Below are 21757 nucleotides of genomic sequence, written 5' to 3' on the forward strand. Positions count from 1 at the left end.
TGCTTGCATGGTGGTTATGCAACTTTCTGTTACTTATTCATTCATCCTGCACTTTTCAGTATCTTTCCCAGTCCCTTTCCAAAAAGTACGTAATTAAACACACAAGCACAATGTCCAGCATGTGCTTGAATCCCTCCTGCAAAATAGTGAGAGTCTGGAGAGGGGTCTCCCTGTACTGAACTGTGCAAACTCATGTTCTTGTCTTCTTAGAAGTGTCACACACACACAGTTTAGAAGAAGGGACATTTTCAACATTATGTCATATGAATCTAAGTAATCTTATGTAACTGATACTCTTTGCAATAATCAAACACGGTCTGCCTTATGTAACTTCTACTGTCAGCAGCACTCATTTCACAATGACAAACTAATGCTCCCATTCCCTCCTGTGAATACAAAGGCCCTGCCCCTTTCCATCGCTTCCCTTCTTGCATGTGCAACCATGCTCTCCACCCTTGAAGGAGAGGAATGATGAGAAATCCCCCTTTTTAAACCAGTCAGGTGCATCTCTTGATGCTTGTATCCCCACAACGCCATTGGCTGAAGGGAATTCTGGAAACTCTGTTGTGCCTCATGTGCTGCTCAGTGGTCTTTTTCTCCAGCTACGTTGTTAAAGAAAAAACGCTTTATATGCGTTATAACACTGTGACACCAGATGGCACTGTGGAGTCCCACCTTTCGCCAACCGGATTTCCCTTGATGAAGTTTACAACATGTTTAGCTGAATCGTGTTTTTGGTGAGTCTAGATCCAGCCCAGATCTGGTGTTGCTGATTTATTATTCCATTTCTACCCTGCCTTTCCCTCCAAGGAGTTCAAGGTGGCATACATGATTCTCCTCCTCCAGTGTTTTTATCCTCACAACGACCCTCTGAGGTAGGCTGAGAGGCAGTGACTGCCCCAAGATCACCCAGTGAGCTTCATGGCTGAGTAGGGATTTGAACCCTGGTCTGCTTCATCCAAGGAAAGCGTTGGGCTTCTTACTGCAGATCAAGTCACCATAAAAAGCAAAGCCACAGAGGCCAGTTGAAAAGTTGGCAGTGTTGTTTTGACACACATTGTGTATAGTGCCAACTTTTCTTTTCTTTTCTCTTTTTTTCTTTTGTCCTCTTCTTATGCCTGGCATCTTGGAATGGAGATGTGCGTTAGCATAAGTTTAACCAGCTAAATGTGCCAAACTGCTTTTAAGGGCAGCGCAGCAAGCCTTGCTGGAAAGAAAAGCAAACAACACTAGCTGCAAGTAAAGACTGGAAGGCTCATTGCCATGGACTGGCTGGATGCAGAGGAGTGGGGCCAGCTGGGGAACCACCAGGGGAAGAAGGCTCGGAGCCAGGGGATGGGTGGTGGGATGACAATGAGTGGTCAGAGGGAGAAGAGGGAGCAGACTGGGAGGAGGTATTGGAAGCTGAAGAACTAACAGGGTTTAGTGAGCAGGAAGAGGCTGTGGCAGAGGGCAGTCCTGAATCAGAGGCAGGAGCAGAGGCTGGAGAAGAGGTGGGCTGAGAGGTAGGAGGCAGGCTGCTGAAGAAACCAGGGAGTCTCCCCCTCCTGCTGAGATCAGCTCCTCTCTCCCCATGTCTCCCAGAACATGCAGAGAAATGAAAAGGGTGGAGCAATGAGAAACAAGATGATGGAGCCTTAGGCTGCTGCGGAAGGAACCACTGGAGAAAGAGACTTAGAGAGTGGTGGGAAGGTGGGGGCCTTCAATCCTCACAACTGCTTCATTGGGGCAAGATCTACTGGGAAAGGTTGCTGTGACCACTAGGACTGAGCTGTTTTTCCCCTTTGACTAAAGAGTTAACTTCACTGACACCCGGGTCCTTTATTGTTTTCTTGCTGCCCTCCGCCTGACTCCTGGTCCTCACACTCATGCACATTGAAATATGGCTTCTTCAACATGGAGCTAACACCAGCTGTTCTCAGGCTGACAGACACCTGGACAATGGGATTACCAATCGGCCAGAGGAAAAAAGGAAAGGAAAACACAGCCAAGCCTCCTGTGCCCTTAAAATCAGCCTGATATACAAGAATTAGAAGGTGAAGATTTCACAGCTCGACCATCTGTGCATAGTTGTAATTCAAATGGCTCTTCAAAGGTCCGTCTACAGGGGCCAGTTGAAAAGCTGGCAACTGCATGCAATAAGCCTGCCAGGAAAGGGCCTTGTCTCTTTTGGCAGGCCTTTCCCAAGAAAATTAAGGATTTTGACATTGCCAAGGATTTGGGCACCGATAAGGAAAGGCACCCTAATGACATGAAAAAGGCTGATGGGGATGGCATGGGATTGTATGACTAACCAGTCCCAGGGAGAGTATTGCAGCAAACTACTGTACTAATTATGTGATTCATTAAGCATACTCTGTTGTGGGTGTGGTATGTCTCCACGGCAACACAATAGTATTCCTTTCTGGGCTTCCCTGTACTCCACCCAAGTCTTCATGCTTTCCCTCTGTGAGTGGGACATGCATATGGTTGTACAGAGGACTCTGTGTGAGAAAGAGAATGGGAAGATCAGCACGCATCTTGTCATAGCATGGTCCTGAGGGGGAACTTCACTGGTGCAATGTTGGTCTTCTCTTCCACACTGAGGCGTTACACCTCAGCGGTGTTTTAGCAGCAATGGAACTGCTTTCTGCTGCCGCTGCTGCAGAAGCAGGGCCACAATGCAGAAATCAGCATTGTATCCATAAAGATGGAAAGGATCTAGTCCAGGTGTAGGGCACCGTTGGCCCTCCAGATGTTGCCCCAGGAAGCATGGGTGATAGCCAGGGATGGTAAGAGTTGTAATTCAGAAACATCTTGGGGTGGGAGCAATGTTCCCCCACAGCTAAACTATTCTAAAAGAGGTAAAGACAACATATTTGCATCTTCTCCTAAAAGCCCGTCAAGGAACACAGCAATAAAGAACTTGGCCATGTAGGGGTTCTTCTTCTTCCTTCTTCTTCTTCTTCTTCTTCTTCTTGGCTTGCAATGTTACCAGTGTGTTGCAGAAAACAACAACAGTGTCTTATAACACTGTAAAGATGCTACAAAACTCTTTGCTCCCTCATTACTTATGTTTCTCAAGATCCACAGTTCTCTCTGTAAAAATAGCTAAAGACTGGAGGAGGATCTCTCCATCACAAGATGCAAAGGCTAGAAATTTGGATGTGAAACCCATATTTAAATCTCCATTTAGCCCTGAAACTCACTCAGTGTTCTTTGGCAAGCTGCCAACTTTCAGACAAACCCAATTTAGAGGGTAGTTCTGGTGACCCACTGGGTGGCCAGGGCTCCTTGGAGGGAGGCCACGCTCACATTTTTTCAGGATGGACATCTGACTTATTCTACCAAACAGCACTTGACTCCCACCTACTCTGATCATGTCCCTGCTGGAGGGAGAAACGCTCTTGCCTCAGCTGCTCCTGTACCAAGAAGGAAGGAGTTGTGAGGGGTTGCATCCACACAGCCTAAGATGTTGTGATTTCTTTTTTCTTCTGTTCAACACTTGGAGATCTCAGGGAGATCCTTCTTAAAGCTCTTTCTAATCTCTGAATAAACTTTCATTCTCTTCCTTCCGAGCTTCCCTGCACTTGGGTAAATCAGTTGGTGTAAAGTCAGACAGGGACTTTTAGCACTTCCAAGTCTTTGTCCATTGAGCCGTCAATTGTTGAGGCACCTGCCATGGGCAATAGAATAGGTAGCTGAGATTAAAGTACAATCAAAGCAGAGGAAACAATGACTCATAAGAGATAAGACTAGCACACTGGCTTCTTATCTGACTGACTGCAGGTAGATAAGGTGGGAAGTCCCTTCGGCATTCCAAGCCAATTTGCTCAGTCTGACATCACCTGCTTCTTTTAAATGCCTACCTTCCCTCTCACCCATTTTAATTCTCAGTCTTGGTGACTGAATGGAGCTCGGCAGCCCCCCCTTCCCTCCCTCGAATATCTAATCATACTGCAAATTGATTCATAAAAGGACTTTGGAGTTAAATAAACTACTCTGCGGCCACATGAAGGCGATTTGGGCGTTGACAGATGATAGCTCTCTTGAAGTAGGGAAACCACATCCAGGAAGGGCAAGACTGGCCGTTCAAAGGAACTTATCTTAACTTTCCAAAGGTCTCAGAGTGTACTCAGGAGGCACACTAAAGCCCGTTGTGTGCACAGGCAGAGCGCCACACCTGTGCGAGGACCATCTGCTGGCAAGTCTTGCCTTTCACCCATTCTGCCCGTTTCATTTCAGTGATTTATTGGTGGTTTTACATCACCAAGGTAGCAGTAACATTTTAAAAAACCCACACCATCTGGTGACTCTATGCACATGCAATCATCTGTAATCTCTGGCACTGAACCTATGGCTAATCCCCCTTCTACACCCACCATCTCAAAAATGCAGGAAAATAGCAGGAGACTTTTCATGTAGCTGGGGACTGTAGACACCCACCTCTTCACACGCTGAGAGCCATTACAAGACAATTGTACGGTTGGTCTAGTCTTTGGACCCGCCAGTTATGAACTGCACACAGATTTTTAATTTTTTTTAAAAAATAATATTTATTAAGAATTTAAAGATTACAAAAAAATCCACTCTGAATGTTGAAGAACTGATTGTGCACATGTCACAGTGCAAACCTTTTACAGTTAGTTTCTTAAAAGTGGATTCCTTTCTTCCCAGTCCCATATTTCTGAAACGAATTGACATGTTCATGAAATGAGACATGAAGCCATACCCTCACTTCTGAGATCTCTGGTTCCAGGTGTCTGGGTGGAGACTCACTGTGGATCATGCTAAGCAACATCCTGCATTGGGTTCACACAGCAGACAACTGGATGCCTCTGGGTAGGCTACAAGCAGGGCATGAGGGAAATAGCTGTCTCCCACTGTTGTTCCACGGCAACAGCATATTCATATGGCTCATATAGCTCATCCTCCATGAATTTGTCTAACATAGAACATTGGAGGAATTAAAGAACCTTTTAATGAGGGTGAAAGAGGAGAGCGCAAAATATGTTCTGAAGCTCAACATCAAAAAAACGAAGATCATGGCCACTGGTCCCATCACCTCCTGGCAAATAGAAGGGGAAGAAATGGAGGCATTTCTTCCCTTGGGCTCCATGATCACTGCAGATGGTGACAGCAGTCACAAAATTAAAAGACGCCTGCTTCTTGGGAGAAAAGCAATGACAAACCTAGACAGCATCTTAAAAAGCAGAGACATCACCTTGCAGACAAAGGTCCATATAGTTAAAGCTATAGTTTTCCCAGTAGTGATGTATGGAAGTGAGAGCTGGACCATCAAGAAGACTGATCGCCGAAGAATTGATGCTTTTGAATTATGGTGCTGGAGGAGACTCTTGAGAGTCCCATGGACTTCAAGAAGATCAAACGTATCCATTCTTAAGGAAATCAGCCCTGAGTGCTCACTGGAAGGACAGATCCTGAAGCTGAGGCTCCAATACTTTGGCCACCTCATGAGAAGAAAAGACTCCCTGGAAAAGACCCTGATGTTGGGAAAGATGGAGGGCACAAGGAGAAGGGGACGACAGAGGACGAGATGGTTGGACAGTGTTCTTGAAGCTACCAGCATGAGTGTGCAATCATCTTCATTTTTTCTTGGGAGTAAGCCCTACTGAACATAGTGGGACTCCCTTCTAAGGCTGTTCACACACCATACCTTTAAAGCAGATTTGAAACACATTCTGCCCCCGCAAATCCTGGGCTCTGTAGCTTACCCCTCGCAGAACGACAATTGCCAGAAACCCTTAACAAACTACTGTGCCCAAAATTATCTGAGGGGAAGAATATGTTTTGAATGTGCTTCAAAGGTATAGTGCATACACAGCCTAAGTAAACATACACAGGATTGGATGGAATGACTGCTCATATGAACCTAAGTACAGTGGTACCTCAGGTTAAGTACTTAATTCATTCCGGAGGTCTGTTCTCAACCTGAAACTGTTCTTAACCTGAAGCACCACTTTAGCTAATGGGGCCTCCTGCTGCCGCCATGCGATTTCTGTTCTCATCCTGAAGCAAAGTTCTTAACCCGAGGTACTATTTCTGGGTTAGCGGAGTCTGTAACCTGAAGTGTCTGTAACCTGAAGCGTATGTAACCCGAGGTACCACTGTAGATAACATTAGCTGCCGCAGGAGGCATGCTTCACTTTTGTACTTTTCACCCACAAGGTTTGAAAAATAAGCTATAGGGTTTGGCCTGTCCTCCTGTCCTCCATTTCCAGAGCATCACATTTACTGAAGTCACATGATGATATCCCAGAATTCCTCTAGTTTCTTTTCAACCAAAGAACACAAGAGGAGCCCATCTTGTGCAGCATTTTCCTCTCACAGTGGCCAACCAGATGCCTATGGGAAGTTGATGAGCAGAGCATGAGTGAAACAGCTCTCTCCCACTCCTTATTCTCAGTAACTGGAATTCAGAGGCATGCTGAAGGAAGTGGACAGCCATTGTCAGCCTTCTCGTCCATGAATTTGTCTACTCAAAATATACTCTTGCTGATTCTATATAAAGCATCTGCTTACAGAAGTCATCACCTGCCACTTTTACATTTGAATTTCGTGTCCTTTTTAACAGACACACCGTCTGCCTTTTTACAGCTCTTTTTTCTTCGTCATTAAAACTTTGCTGCGGCCCACATGCATAGCAGAGTGTTGATGAGGCGCATCCCATGCGCACCATTAGGAAAGCGTATAATCTCCTGCTCAGGTGATTGTTAATGCCTTTCCGTTTCTTAAATTACTGAGGAGGCATTACATCAGGGCATTTCAAAACTCTCAACGGAAGGAAGCAAAGTCTGTGACATGCCCCAGAGAAGCTTGTTAGCAAGGCGTGTTCAGAGGATCTGAATACCCGATGGAGGAGGAAGATGAAAAGTGCAACTTGACGAGATTGCTCCACCCACCAATATTGAATTAGCAAACACCAAGGGGCCAAACCTGCTGTGCCATGCTTATCTCATCAACTTGAAAGGAAAAGCAGAGGTACCAACATGGAGCACTTGGGACCAGTAAATGCCTTGTGCTGTCAAGCTATTCTACTTGTTCTGTTCTGGTTTGTTTGGTGAAAATAATAAATTACCCAAACATATGCTTACCGGGGCATCTTTCAGGCAGGAGTGAATCCATAAATCATTAGGCACACCAAGTGGATCAGCCAATGCCTGCATTAGAACAAAACAAAATAAAAAATTCCTTCCAGTAGCACCTTAAAGACCAACTAAGAACTAACTTAGTTGGTCTTTAAGGTGCTACTGGAAGGAATTTTTTATTTTGTTTTGACTATGGCAGACCAACATGGCTACCTATCTGTAACTGCATTAGAACAATTTATCATATGTGAGAGGGTGTGTGCAATTTTCAGTCACAAGCATGCATACTAATGTATTTACACTATGCAATTCACACAAGCAGATTTTCAGTCTAGAGAAGGCAAGAGAGAAGGAAAGGATTCCTTCCACGGAGAAATCCCATAGGAACAATTTCTCCCTTGAGCTACCGCCCACCCACCCCTCTTCTTGTATACATACTGCTATAGCGTTGAGGCTGCAGCCTTACAAGCAATTATTTCTAAGGATCACCTAAATCTCTGGTCATAGCTCAGTGTCGCCAGGCATAGGCTTTGCATGAAAATAGTCCCAGGGTCAAACCTTGCCATCTCTAGCTAAGAGAACCAAAAAGCAGTTGGAGGGAAAGGCATCTTCCTGATACACCCTCCCCCCAAAAGAGCTGCTGCCAGAGTAGAGTATATATCAGTAACAGCAGGTGGAGCAGGGAAGAGACACCTTCCTGACATGGGCATTGCTGTGGCTCACCTGCCCCAGCCCTATCCATGAAAGGGGGTCTGGAGGGAGGGAGCCTTAGTATAAAGCAGTTTCCCATCTTCCTCTCCTGAGTGTCTATTGTAAAATAAATAAGTGAATGGCCTGTACGCTAGGCATACAAACCAAAGGCGGAAATAGATTAGCTTTGGGCTGTTTTTTTTAAAAAATGGATGACTTGTTGATCTGCGTTGATAGAATAACAAAATAATCACCTCAAGTGGTTTTAGAATACACTGGCTTCCTTCCTTCCTTCCTTCCTTCCTTCCTTCCTTCCTTCCTTCCTTCCTTCCTTCTACAGTTTAAATGTTGAATGTATTCGGCAGCAGGTCTTTTTCAACCATTTGCTCGCTGACATCTGAAATGGTGCCCCTGCTCACATGTTGAAGTGCCTTTCAAAAACTGACCGTTGAGAGGCTGCCAGCAAGAGATTAACAGCTTCTGACACAGAGTGGGAGTTAAATCAATGATTGCAATGGAATCTTGGTGGCTTCCCTTGTGGCCACAGCACAACTGAAATCTCTATCCTTAATGTTCCACAAACAACAGATATGTTCCCTTGTTGAAATCTGGAAGGGAAGGAAAGTTCCATTCAATGGACATTATTATTATTATTATTATTATTATTATTATTATTATTATTATTATCTGCTTGGGTATTTTGCAACATCGAATTGTACCTTCAGTTGCAATGACCTCATTTGTCTATTCCAGTGAATATACAAATCTGGGGCTGAGGTCCAGCCCTCTCCCACTGACAATCACCCAGCTCCAAGGTAGCCTGAAGTAAACACAATACAGTGGTACCTCAGGTTAAGTACTTAATTCGTTCGAGAGGTCTGTTCTTAACCTGAAACTGTTCTTAACCTGAAGCACCACTTTAGCTAATGGGGCCTCCCGCTGCCACCGTGCCACTGCTGTGCGATTTCTGTTCTCATCCTGAAGCAAAGTTCTTAACCTGAGGTACTATTTCTGGGTTAGCGGAGTCTGTAACCTGAAGCGTATGTAACCTGAAGCGTATGTAACCCGAGGTACCACTATATACTATATCTATACTGCCATAATAACACATCTCTAAGGCCATGATCTTTCACAGCCATGATACTGTAGTGGTTTGCAGCTTGCATGAATGTGATCCTTAACTTGGTAAACTGAAAGTGGTTTTGCTCATTGAATTTTTCCTTCAGTGGGCTTTGCATCAAACACCAGCGTTTCTTTCCTTGCAAGCAATTTGCTCCCCTTATGTGGTGCAGGAGGGTTTCACCAGGGAAAACAGTGTCGTGTTTAAAATAAGGAGAAATTATTCTCTAGCTGCCAGTCATATCACTCTTTGGAAAAGTGAACTGTGTGGAATTGTGCCAAGTGCCAATCATGCAAAGCAGTTTGCAGGAAATGCTGTGAGCTGGTCATGCCATCATAATCAGGAGAGTCCACAGAACAGGAATTGCACGCCAGCTTGCCAGGAATTTGAAGTCAATGCTAAGAATGTACGTAGTGTGAGAGGGTGTCAAGGATACAGCAGAGCTGAAGCTACAAATGTGCAGTGCTCTTTATGCCCCTAACTATCCTATAGTCTTGGAATATAAACACAGTAGGGTAGAAACTTTCTGTTGTTGGTTTTTTGGGGGCGGGGGGGGGAGAGAAATGGTTGTAGTTAAAGTATTTGATTCCCCCACCCCACCCCTAGTCTGGCCTGTGACAGTTGCTATCATTATGTAGAGCCGAATGTATTTTTTCTTAGACTTGGAACACGCTGGTTGCCTGCATTTGTAAGTAATTCAGTTCCCAAAGCACCAACCCAGGCAAGCTACATAGAAAGTAATGGAAGTTTTTAATGGTAGTGTCAGGTGGTGACAGTAATTGTCACAATCCCTGGACTCTGGCTCCTCCCTTAATTAGGCAGAAGCAGCTCTGCAAATCCACTCTCCCAACGAGCAAAGTATCATATTAATATCACAGCCTTCCTGAACCTGGTGTCCTCCAAATGCTGTTGAACTACAATTCCCATCATGCCACCATAACCAGAGGAGTCGGCAGAGCAGGATTTTCCTGCAGCTGACACTCTGGTTTCTGTGTAGCCTACTGTATGAAGATAAGAATCGCATTTGTTACTCCACCCACATTTGTCTCTAGTCCCATGCACCTCCTACCCTACTCTTCACTACCATGGAACATTTCCTGTGGGCAAAAGTAACCCGCAGGTCAAAAAAAGTCCCCTACCCCTGATCTATAGTGTAAACCTTTTAGTACAGCAGCCATTATTTTTATTTTTATTAAATTTATTGGCTGCTTTTTTGCCACAGGCAACTTAAAAGAACTTACACACAGAAATCCACCAAAAGAGCTGCAAATCCCAGAATGCACTGTCCCAATCCAGCTCCAGGCTGCGACCTTCTGCCCACTTCCCTGGGAGTAAGCCCTACTGATTCTCTGAGGAGACATGTTTAGGAGTGCACTGTAGTCATGCACAGTGATGAATGGCCACAGATGGGAATGGATATCCCCACCCACAGCAAAAGGCACAGGCAGCCACTCCAGGGATGCCTAGATGCATGGGCTGCATACTTGGAAGACAGCTTTTACAGATGCCTTTTCTTTGTCTCTTTTCTTTGTCTTTCTTAATGACCAGCATGCCTGAGTCTAGGAGGCACGTAGTCTGCTCTGTTAACGGAGAAATCTGAGGGCTGCCTTGGACAAAAAAAACAAGGACACCATTCAGGAATACCAGGGCAAAACAGCAGCCAGTAGGCTTGGTCTTTATTGAAGACTGTCATGACAGGACTTCCACTTGCCACCAAGTGAAACAAGATGGAAGCCCCCAACAAAAGAGAACCCAAAATTTTATTAGCTGCTAATCCCCATGTTACACCCCCCCCAACTACATGGTTACATCATGAAAGGGGAGGTGTGGTGGCAGTAATCTGAGCATCCTGGACCCTGCCCCATGGTTCCCCTTGCCCTCCACCAACCAAGTGTAACAAAATAGACATTTACATTTCCCAGCCACATTAACCACACCATTTTGCCTTCATCTGGGTTTGTTATTTCTGGAATGGCTACCTGCCTGGAACTCAGGTATCAGGATGCCAGGAATTATCACTCAGGCAGAGAGGCTGCTGAGTAGCTGAGCTCACATGTCTATATGAATTTCTGAAGGTTTCCCAGTGAGCCAGTACATAGATACATTTATCAGTGAATTCTTACATTTGGTATTGTGCAGCAGAGGCCCTTTTAAAAGATCGGAAGAAACTGTGATGAAGTGTTTTGTGGGGACAAGTCACGAAAGTGATTGTGCTGATTATGGTAGTGGGCTGCATGTGCATGATATCTGCTGGAGGGGCAAACCCCCCTCCCCAACCTATACATAAATTCCTGCAACAGCTCTCTGTATGAACACGGGTCACAGACACACATGCCGTCCTGTTTGCTTTTCTGTATTATACCGGCTTGTCTTTCCAAAAGCCACAGTGCAAGTTCTGCTCCCTCCCCCTCCCCTGTCTCCTCCATGATCTGTGTTGCCAGCTATAAAACAATCTCTTTCTCATGTCTGTGTGCATATCTCTCTCAATGCCACATTCCTGGCCTGGTGAACTGGGCAATAAATACCTCTCTTTCCGCAGTAATGAAAAACCTGCCATTCAGGATTTGTACTCGCACTTTGGACCTTTATTCCTTTGGCTCAGCAGATAATTCTGAATGGTCGGTCCTTTTAGCCTTTCTTTGCTACTGCCATTAAAATGTTTAGATTAAATCTACACTTTGAGAGCGAAAGCGAAACAATCCTCAAGTGCCAATTCGCTTTGCACAGTGAAGTCTATGAACACCTACAGGGAGCCACCAAAATGTCACAAAACAGTGGGCAAGATTAAGGCTGGATTCTTTCTCCAAGAAGGGAGAACTGACCCTTGACACTGGATGTAAAGGAAGGAGCTTTGACCAGGGCAGTGATGGGGGGGGGGGGAAACTATTACGAAACTATGAAAGGGACACCTTTCATCTTTCGTCCTACCAACCAGGGAAGAAGCCTGCGTAACTTGGACTCTCTCATACTGCACTTTTGAAAACTGCTTGGTTTTAGCAAAAAGGCAAGCTGGTTAATGATAGGAGATGTTGGTTTCTACTGTCCTAACAAAAACCTAAGTGAATTCATTGACAGGGCTGTGGCAAGACAAGGCGATCCCATGAGCTGGCCCCCTCCCACAGAACTCGCAAAGCACCTGCCGCACCCAAGAACTCCCTGCTGCTGTGAAAACAGTGCTTTGCCAGCCATGTACATGCCTTCGACTCTTTCACTGCTGCAATGCAGAAGCCACATTGGCTCTGTCGAATACAATTGGCCTAGTTTCCACTTTCCAGCTGTCTAGCTTGCAGGCAATCGTAGGGTAAGGTCAATGAGAAGGCCACCCTTTAAGAACCAGCCTTTCCCTTGCTTCCAGGGGTGGGGTGGGCAGCAGGCAGATTATCCTGCAGTCAACACGCCCCTCTGTGATGGGCAGGGGTAGGGTTCCTCCTTTAAGCTCCTGACTTGTTCTGCACTTCACTCATTTATTTGACTCCAAAGGGCCAAAATTTATTAAAAGGTGGGTTGACGGCCATTGTGTGTTATTACCAGAATCTCTTATGGAAGCCACCTTTTTAAAAAACCCAGAAACCTAAATAACACCTGGCTCTGTAATTGCGAGCTACACTTGCACCAGAGCAGCCAAGTGCAAGCATGATTTGAAAAAAAAATCCAAGGTGAAAATTTGCTGTTTTAAACGTAAAATTGATTTTTTTATAATAGAAACCTGTGTTGTCAAGGCATTTAAGAAGCAGGAAAAGGCAAGATTCCTTCAGCAAAAAGCGTTTCACCCTGTCCAGCATGACATTTGCTCATGCAGGACCTCCCTGCCCCCGCCCCCAGACACACCAAAAAAATGAATACAGCTCCAAGATTCATTTGTTTCAAGGTGTTCAAAAATGCTGCCTGGATTTTAATCTTCTCAATCCCCTTCCCTGTTTTTGAAAAACTTACTTTTTTCAGAATTGATGGGCTCCTTTGTCAACTGGGCATGGATTGAGAAACCAGCCAACTGTTAAAATGTAGGCCAATCCAACTTTCAAAGCTCATGCAGGTGTACAGGATGGAAGCGACTTCTGCTTCTCTGCATGATAGAATGCCCTTGTGTGAGATAGGCTTTCAACACAGGAGATTCGACATACTCGTATACCAGCAGAAAGGTTGTTCATAATGGAGCTTTTGATTATGGAGCTGGTTTCAGGTTCAGTCGCCCAAACTTTAGAAACTAGACAATTTCTGGCACACCAATTATTGCATTTCCCATTCTCAAGACTCCTCCATTTCTCAGTAAGCATGTTGTTGCACACCATCCCAATCTCCAAGCAATGCAAGACTCAAGGGATTCCAGGTAGCGCTTACCCAGGGTCCGTGTTTCCTTTGGAATGAGATATAGCGGAAACGGTTGCATCTTTATGATATATGGTTCAATTACACATATATACCACCTGAGCCTATGATAGAGGGGTTCACAGTGTTAACACTCTAAGAGAGTTTTGCTTCACCCATAGCCACAGCCTTGGATGTGAGCAGAAATCAGGCATGTCTTTCCTCCACAGGCTTCAGCCTGCTTCTTCCTCCAGCTTCTAGCTCATACACATGCAACTCAACTCTGGTCTTTGTCTTTTCTAACTACCTACCAGTGAGTTGAGGGAGGGTAGGCTCCCATTTGTCGTCTGGCACATAGCCACATCCTTTGTTACCTTAATGACCCATATTTAGAGGGCCATTATCACACCAGAAAGCTAGCCTGGCTATTCCAGGAATTTGAACCATTGCTTAGATTTTAACACTTGCTGTACCCAAGCATTAGAAGGGTATTGGCATACAGCCTTCCCCACCACCAAACTCATAACAACATCCTCAATACAATGGATAGGGATGGAGGAGACATTTGATTTTGTTTGCATTTAAATGAGAACCTACCTAATTTGCACTTCTCAATCCAATATGTGAACTGAAACACAGGTATTCTTCAAAATCCACACTTCTCTGAATTTTGCAGTGCAGTTCTCCAACCAAAGAGTACGTGCAAAATGCATATTGGGGTAAATGTGCATAAAACGTGTGTATTAGTGAAAATAACATACAGAATGCAAGATATTAGGAGAACTAGCTTGCAATAATTTGTCTATTAGTCAAAACTGCCTACAAATATATGCTTATTACTATAATTTCACACTAAAAAGCTGACAAACCTTGATGAGGATTTATGTTTAATTTTAAAATGCTGATTGCTGCAGAAATGTGGAGAACTGAATTTAAGACTTGAAAAATGAGAAACTTAGGCTGTGTACACACCATACCTTTAAAGCACATCTAAAACATGTTCATCCCCACCGCAAGGATCCTGGGAATTGTAGTTTGTTAAGGGTGCTGGGAATTGTAGCTATGTGAGGGGTAAACTACAGTTTCAGGATACTTTTTTGTGAGTTTGTGTGCATGCGCATGCTTTAAGTGTATAATGTGTACACAGCCCTAGAGAACCAAAATGACAGATTTGTCCAGTGAGATACTATCAGTTTATCACCCCAGAAATGCTGCTGCCTCTTGCTTCACAGCTGTGGATCCCCAAACAATTTACCAAACCCCTTATGTAGTCTGCTTTTGTTCAGGACCACCCAACAACAACAAACACTAGCAAGTGTAGGTAGATGTGTAGGCTGACTAGGGGAACAGCACTCACATCATTTGAATGACCAATATGTGCTAGTATGAATTGGGTGTGGCCTTGGAAAGCAGCACAATACCGAAAGTCAAGAATCCCATTGCAAACGTGTGGTTCCCAGGAAATAAAACCCATTATTTCAAACAGGACATCTGGAGCAGGGCGTGTGCAAACATGTGCCTGCCTGCACACCTGACCTTTGCTCAGCCTTGATCTGGGTTTCATTCATGCCTTCTTTCTGTTGTCTTTCCAAGTGCACAAAGTCAATTCAAAGCCTGTCCAAGGGCTTTGACTGCAATGCAGCCCATTTGTACTAAAGGTAGCTGGATAAAAATATAAAAAGGGGAGGGAAGGAAGTGCAAACGTTGATTTAAAAAATAGTGAGACATTTAGGGACTCTCCTCCGGGTGTGGGCACCATTTAGCAAAAGTTCATTGCAATTAAATCCTATAGACAATGGAAAGGGAATGCACTTAGCTGTGTGGCTAATTTTTGCAAGATTGTGTGCCTTCCTTCCCCTTGTTCCTCATTTAGGGAGCCAAGGCTCATGCTGATGACTAAGAGCTGTAGAAGAGGGGCACTGTGTTCTGCTCTCAGGTCAGAAGGCGATGGACACAAGAGTGGGGAACTGGGCCTGGCCAGCAAGCCAGATGCGTATCTTGACCACCACGTCCAGGTCAGGTATGACACGTGAGTGCAGCCACCCACTTTGTCAGTCACCTGACATCACTATGACACCAGCTGACTCAACTTTACCCACATGTGGGCAATGGCATGGTGCTTTGCGCTAAGAGTCGGTTGAACCAGTAGGAGAACTGGGTGGCTGCCTAGGGTGGCAAACTTCCAGGGTAGCCAACCTGATGCCAAGTTTCTGTGTTCAGGTTTTTATTAAAAGTTTTTTTCATGACACAATATAGATATAGAAAACTGATGTAAATTAGAAAACAAAAACAGCTACAAAAAGTAAAAATAAGGTATGATGTCCTCTCTTAAAGGTAGTTCTTAACATTCATAGAAGGTAGTAGCCCCTCCCAGCTCTTATCTGGGATCTTTCCTTTCTCCTTCCAGCCTCTCACTCTGGGAGCATGCAAGAAGTTTCTGGACAACAACTCACATCATCCCTGGCCATTGGTTGTGCTGGCAGAGGCTCTTGGGAGTTGTAGTCCATTTTCTGGAGGGCACCATGTTGGTTACCTCTGCTCTCGCCTATTCCTCACCCTCGCTCCCTGGCTTGCCTGCACTTCACAGGATGACTGGCCCCAGGAATGCAGCTGTTGCCTAGCCCACTATCTGTGCCTGAGTCAGCTGCAGCCTTGGAACGCCTCCCAGATTTCATTCAGCTGCTGGGCTGGGTCTGGCTCATGGAGGAGGGCTAGGCCTCTTTATCTTAAGTGCCGTTCCTTCAGTTTCCTTTGCTTCAGGAAACCTCTAGACCGCCTCATATGTTCACACGCATAGAGCACAAATTATTTATTCTTTTCCACTCTCTATGAGGAATGTTAATTCCTCAAAAGTAGGGTTCACATATGTCCTCTTTTTCCAGGACAGGTCCATTTTTATGGGTAGAGTTGTCATAGCAATCCATAGTTAAAAGCAGAAATCGGCAAATGTGTCCTCTCTTTTGCTCTTCAAAGTATGATAACTCTACAAAAGTGGCTCCTGCATTTTACAACTGAGCCCCCTACCATTAGGCAAGGAAACATAGCTGGCTGCTGATGGGGGAAACAGGGGGTCAGAGCTGGCCCAGCCCTTAGGAAGTGTGAGGTTTCTACCTGGTCTGCTCCCTCTGCCAGTGGCAGAGAAGCAAAGCCACAATCAGCACCAATTTTGGGCAAGATACTCCAGGGATTCCATGCGCTCACCTAAGGTTATGCTTCCTTGGAAAGAGGGACAGCAAAGACTGTGGAGTCTTTATGATATATGGGTTTCTTACACATATCCTCAACCTGATCCTACAAGGGAGGGGCTCATAGCATTAACATCACAGAAGGTCCTGCATCTCCCATAGTCATAGCCTTGGATTCAAGCAGAAATCAAGCATGGTTCTCATTCACTAGCTTCTGCCTGCTTCCAGCCCAGCTCACACAGCTCTGCATTTTTGTGATCTTCACTACCAGTCAGGTGAGGGTGGGTGGGAGCCCACCAACCATTTTTCCTCTGGCACAGAACAACCTCCTTTGTTATACTATGGACCCATACTTTGGTGGTGATAAGGACCATAGTTCAGCAATGGAGTCCTCCATTAGATTTTAACCCTTGCTGGATCCAGGACCCCAGCGATTAGAAGAGACTCAGGCATCCTGCAGGCTAACACAAGCTTTCCCCCCAAAAGTCTTTAAACTCAGCAGCCTAATTTAGGGGTGTGTGTGTAGATCTCCTTGCTGATCTACTGCAAGCCACGCAAGAGATCTCTCAGCAGATCCTGACCCACTGCCAACGGATGGAACAGGAAACCCCCTCGAAAGCTTTAAGGGGGGGGGGAATAAGAACAGAAGGCAAGTCCAACACGTCAGCAGATAGGAAACGAGCTGCTCTCTAAGGCTAAGGGAAAGCGACCTGAAGGAGGGAAAGGCAGGGAGGATCTGCTTTGACAGCCGCCGGTGCCAGGCGCTTCCCGGCCCCGAGGGTGGGCTGAGGATCAATCCGCTTCCGCCGGGAGGCCGCAGGAAGGAGGGGGGGGGGCGGCGGCTGGTTGTGCGAAGGGCCGAGCGAGCGAGTGGGCGGCAGGAAGAAGCGCCCAAGTCATCCCGGGTCTCCTCGCGAGGGCGGAGGTGCGGCGGCAGGGCGGGGCCTGGGGCGGCCCCAAAGCCATAAAGGGCTCAGCCGGTTCTTCGCCCGCGAGAGCGCGCAGCAGCCCAAGCAGGAGCAGCAGCGGCGTTGCGGAGCCGGAGGCCAGCGTCCCCGTCGGAAGACAGGCAGGCAAGCAAGGCGGGCAAGCAAGGCGGGCGGGCGGGCGGGCGAGCGTGGCCTTGGCGCTGGTCCCTCGAGGCGATCTCGGTGCGGCGGCTCTGTTGGCGAGCGCGGGCAGCAGCAGCAGCGGCAGCAGCATGAAGGGCCCGGCCGCCGCGTCGCCGTCGGAGGTGATCCGCGAGGGCGAGCTGGAGAAGCGCAGCGACAGCCTCTTCCAGCTGTGGAAGAAGAAGGCGGTGGTGCTGAGCAAGGACAGCCTGAGCCTCTTCTCGCCCGAGGCCGGCAAGGCCCGGGGCGGCGGCGGCGGCGGGAAGGAGCTGCGCTTCGGCTCCATCCAGAAGGTGGACTGCGTGGAGCGGACGGGCAAGTACGTGTACTTCACCATCGTCACGACGGACCGCAAGGAGATCGACTTTCGGTGCCCGGGCGAGAGCTGCTGGAACGCCTCCATCACCATGGCGCTCATCGACTTCCAGAACAAGCGCGCCATCGAGGACTTCAAGAGCCGCCAGGAGGCCGCCGAGCACGCGGCCGCCGCCACCCGGGACAGGCGCCTCGCGCGCGCCCCCTGAGCCCGACACGCGCGCGCCCCCGAGCGAGAGAGCGACCTAAGGTGAGCGGGTGCTGCCGTCTTGGTCTCGTTTGCCCCCCTGACTTCGCCCCCACCCCGCCTCTCCATCTTCACTCTTGATCCTCTGAGTCGATTAATCCGAATCAAAATTCTAAGACCTGTTCTGCTTCATACGGCCTGCTGGGTCACAACCACTCCGTCGATAACCAGCGCAATTTTGGGAAAGTTGTATGCAATTCAGTGGCCTTCCCTTTCTTACCCCGTACAGAATTTATCGTGGGTTGAGAAAGCGATTCGGTGGAATCTGTTGCGCGTAACCTCCCTGTGGGCAGCAGAGCTTGGTTCTAGATGATGATTTTGCAGATTATTGACTAACAGTAGATTAGCATCAGTGAACAGTAACACACTTCAGTGGTACCTTGGTTTAAGAACAGCTTAGTTTATGAAAAACTTGGATTAAGAATGCTGCAAACCCAGAAGTGGGTGTTTTGGTTTGTGAAGTTTGCCTTGGAAGCAGACCATGTTCCGCTTCCTGTTGAGTGTGTTCCATTTGTAAATTGAGTCCCCCGCTGCTATGGGAAAGCACACCTTGGTTTAAGAACGCTTTGGTTTAAGAACGGACTTCCGGAACAGATTAAGTTCGTAAACCAAGGTACCGCTGAAGTTAACTGGAGCATTTATTTTAAACCGCTTAAATTCCATCAGCTTAAACTGGGGATGAACTAATCATTATAAATGAGAATACTTGGATGTGCCTTGGTTTCGTCCCAGATTTAGGATTGGCATAAGGTGTGCATCTGCCAAGGAAGCAGAACTCTGAAACTACAGTGGGGCCAGGCAGCCTGCAAATAGATAAATAAATAAATAAATAAATAAAATGCAGCTGCATTTTGACTTTTCGTGTAATTCAGCTGGTGCCATTTAAGGAATAGTGAGAGGCTAGGTGGCTCTAGAAGCCTCCCTGGGCTATGCCCTCCTCAAATAATGGCTCTTTCTGGCTTTGTTAAAGGTAATCCAGAATAAATGGCTAAAGTGAGGGTGACACCTGTGTGCATCTGGGGCTCTTCTTAACGAACTCCCAGACAAAGGCTTTTTCTGTGTGACCAATGTGCTGCTTCAGCACACACCCATATTCCAGGCAGGAATTGCCATTTATTTTTAAATGGGGACTTTCATCCGCTTCCAAGTAAAAGGAGAAAAAAGTTAGGATCAGGGTGTTGGTAGAGAGGAGCTGTTCAAACTTTTAGGAGTTCCTGGGATGAGAAACACTGTACCCCTCTAGGAGTTGTTAAGACTCCAACTCCCATCAAATGTAGCCTGCATGGCTAGTGACCAAGGATGAGGGGATTTTTAGTCCAGCATAGCTTGGAGGATACCATGTTCCTTGTCCCTGGTTTCGTATTACAAGTCATCTGGATGAGAATTGATATTTGCAGGAGGGTTGGGATGTTGTGAGTTTTGCACTAAGAACTCATTGCAGAGAGTCTCTGCAGTAGAGTTTGGGGGGTGTCTATTTGTGCTATTACACAAATTATTATTTGACCCAAATAACTTAACAGGAGGCAATAATTTGCATAGGAGTAGCTATGTTAGTCTGTTGCAGGAAAACCAGCAGAGAGTCTTGTGGCAGCTTAGAGACTAACATGTTTATTATAGCAAAGCTAATATGCCATAATAACTTTTGCCAGCCTGGTGTTGAACTACAACTCCTTTTGGCCCCAGCTAGCACAGCTTTCCATGCAAAAGATTCCAGATTCAGTTCCCTGCATTTCCCATTGGAATGGGGTGAAAACTCTCTGCCTGAATCCTAGAGAGCTGTTGCCACGCAGAGTGTAGTGGTCTGGCTCTTGTCTAAGGCAGCTTCTTATTTTCTCTGTATATTTGGTAGTAGGATGACTTGACCTCAGCGGGTTCCTGAGGCTGTAATCCTAACTCCATTCCCTTGGGAATAAACCCCATGGAATTCAGTAGAATTGCCTTCTGAAGAGACTGTGTTTAGGACTGTGCTGTAAGTAAACGTTCAGAACTACTAAAGTCTAGCCTGTGGTGGCAAAGCCTCAGAAAAGGATGACACCATTAGATGCTTCTTTATAGGATCTTTCTGTATCCCTGAGGTTTTAAAAAGGCAGTCTTGCTATTAGTTTAGCATTATTATTTTTGCTACTAGCTTGCTTGTCCTGCTGCATCACTAATAATTTGCTTTTCTTTTGTTTTCAGCAGACTGTACCTCTGGATGACAAAGAAAATCAGTTGTTTTAGACTGAACCGGGACATTAGGACACCAATGAAGGAAAGCAAAGGAGAATGGAGTGCCCAGCTTCTTCCCAGGTCTGATGAGGTGGCTGAGCAAAGAGGCCAGGCTGTTCTACGAGAGGCATTTGCAGACCAAAGACTTTTTACATTTTCTTTAAGAAGACTCATAGGGCAAAGCATGGCTGGCTGTGTGAGCAGGATGCCTAGCTTTGCAAAAAATGCTATTGTTTTTCTATTTATGAAATGCAAAGAGTATTCAGCACCTGCTGATGCAAAACCAGTTTAAATTATTTGTAATATCTATATTTGTATTTATTTTGATAAAATATCCTTAAGCACATGTTTGTCTTAAAATTGCTTCTGGCATTTGAATATGTCCATTCCAAATTAAATGCTTTTTTATTACTGTATATCTGAGGTGAAGTCTTTTATTTATCAGCAGATGTGGAAATGAGGTTCTCTGCTTGCAACCTGACAATGGGGTACTACTATGGAAAGCCCTTGTATTAGCAGAATTGCAAATGTGTCTTTAGGAGTCAAAATCTGCAGATATAAAGAGTGGGGGCTCAGCCTTGCCGGGGATAGGATAGGAATGCATGGAGAGTAGCCCCATTGGCCTGTCTTAAAAGCGCAGCAGCCCAACTGAGTCAGACCAGCGGTCAGTTCACTGAATGCTTTCTCAGGATCATAAAAAGAAATCAAAAGGTTATCCAGACCAAGGCTTTACTGCAAGAAAAACCCGTCATCCTACCTGGTTCACACTATAGCATGCAGAGAACCAGTGTGGTGCCTTAAGGTGGCTGCAGTTCAAGATCTTCTGATGACATAGCTCAGTGAAGCAACATACAGTCGTACCTCAGGTTACATACACTTCAGGTTACAGACTCTGCTAACCCAGAAATAGCGCTTCAGGTTAAGAACTTTGCTTCTGGATGAGAACAGAAATCATGCTCCGGCGGTGTGGCAGCAGCAGGAGGCCCCATTAACTAAAGTGGTGCTTCAGGTTAAGAACAGTTTCAGGTTAAGAACGGACCTCCGGAATGAATTAAGTACTTAACCCGAGGTACCACTGTACTGTGGAGGAAGGCAGTACCTCTTCACTGCTATGGAGAACTAGCTTTCTCAGCTCCATCTGAGCAAGTTCCCTTCTGAGCCATCCAAGTTCTACACCAAGAGCATAGACAAGGGCAATGGAGGGGCACCTTGAGCTTGGAGGGCAGAGGCTATTTTCCTGTGTGATTTGCTAACCACTAGGATAGAACAGAATGCTCACCAAGCCTTTTCAGTGGGACCCCAATACCTCCCTAAAAGATGACTCCCCACCCCACCCCCGCCGCTGCTCGTAGCAGCCCTGGTTGGCTGCTGCAATGTGTTTCAGACCAGTCTCCTGCATGACACCAGCACTGTTGCTGAGAGGAAAAATTTGAAACTTAAGACGACAGATCAGGGCTGTGGGGAGCAGGTGTTGGAAGGAGCACTAC

General features: G+C 46.2%; 1 protein-coding gene across 2 annotated transcripts; it reads left to right on the forward strand.

The window, feature by feature from the left end:
• Window positions 1-17379: 17379 nt before the first annotated feature.
• Window positions 17380-20686, forward strand: LOC309330698 (pleckstrin homology-like domain family A member 2). 2 transcript variants are annotated; one of them, XM_081842519.1, is made up of 2 exons: window positions 17380-18065; window positions 20244-20686. In XM_081842519.1, exon 1 carries the CDS (start codon window positions 17590-17592, stop codon window positions 18022-18024), a length of 435 nt encoding a protein of 144 aa, XP_081698645.1. In that variant the 5' UTR covers window positions 17380-17589; the 3' UTR covers window positions 18025-18065; window positions 20244-20686. The 2 variants fall into 2 exon arrangements, with proteins under 2 accessions (XP_081698645.1, XP_081698644.1); XM_081842518.1 differs by having other exon boundaries at window positions 17477-18065; window positions 20241-20686.
• The last annotated feature ends 1071 nt before the right edge of the window (window positions 20687-21757 follow it).

The sequence above is a fragment of the Podarcis erhardii genome (assembly GCF_964252035.2).
Source record: "Podarcis erhardii genome assembly, chromosome: 1".
Taxonomy (NCBI): Eukaryota; Metazoa; Chordata; class Lepidosauria; order Squamata; family Lacertidae; genus Podarcis; species Podarcis erhardii.

Excerpts from the sequence above, each read along its gene's own strand:
- LOC309330698 (XM_081842519.1), top strand. The coding sequence starts at position 17,590 with ATGAAGGGCCCGGCCGCCGCGTCGCCGTCGGAGGTGATCCGCGAGGGC.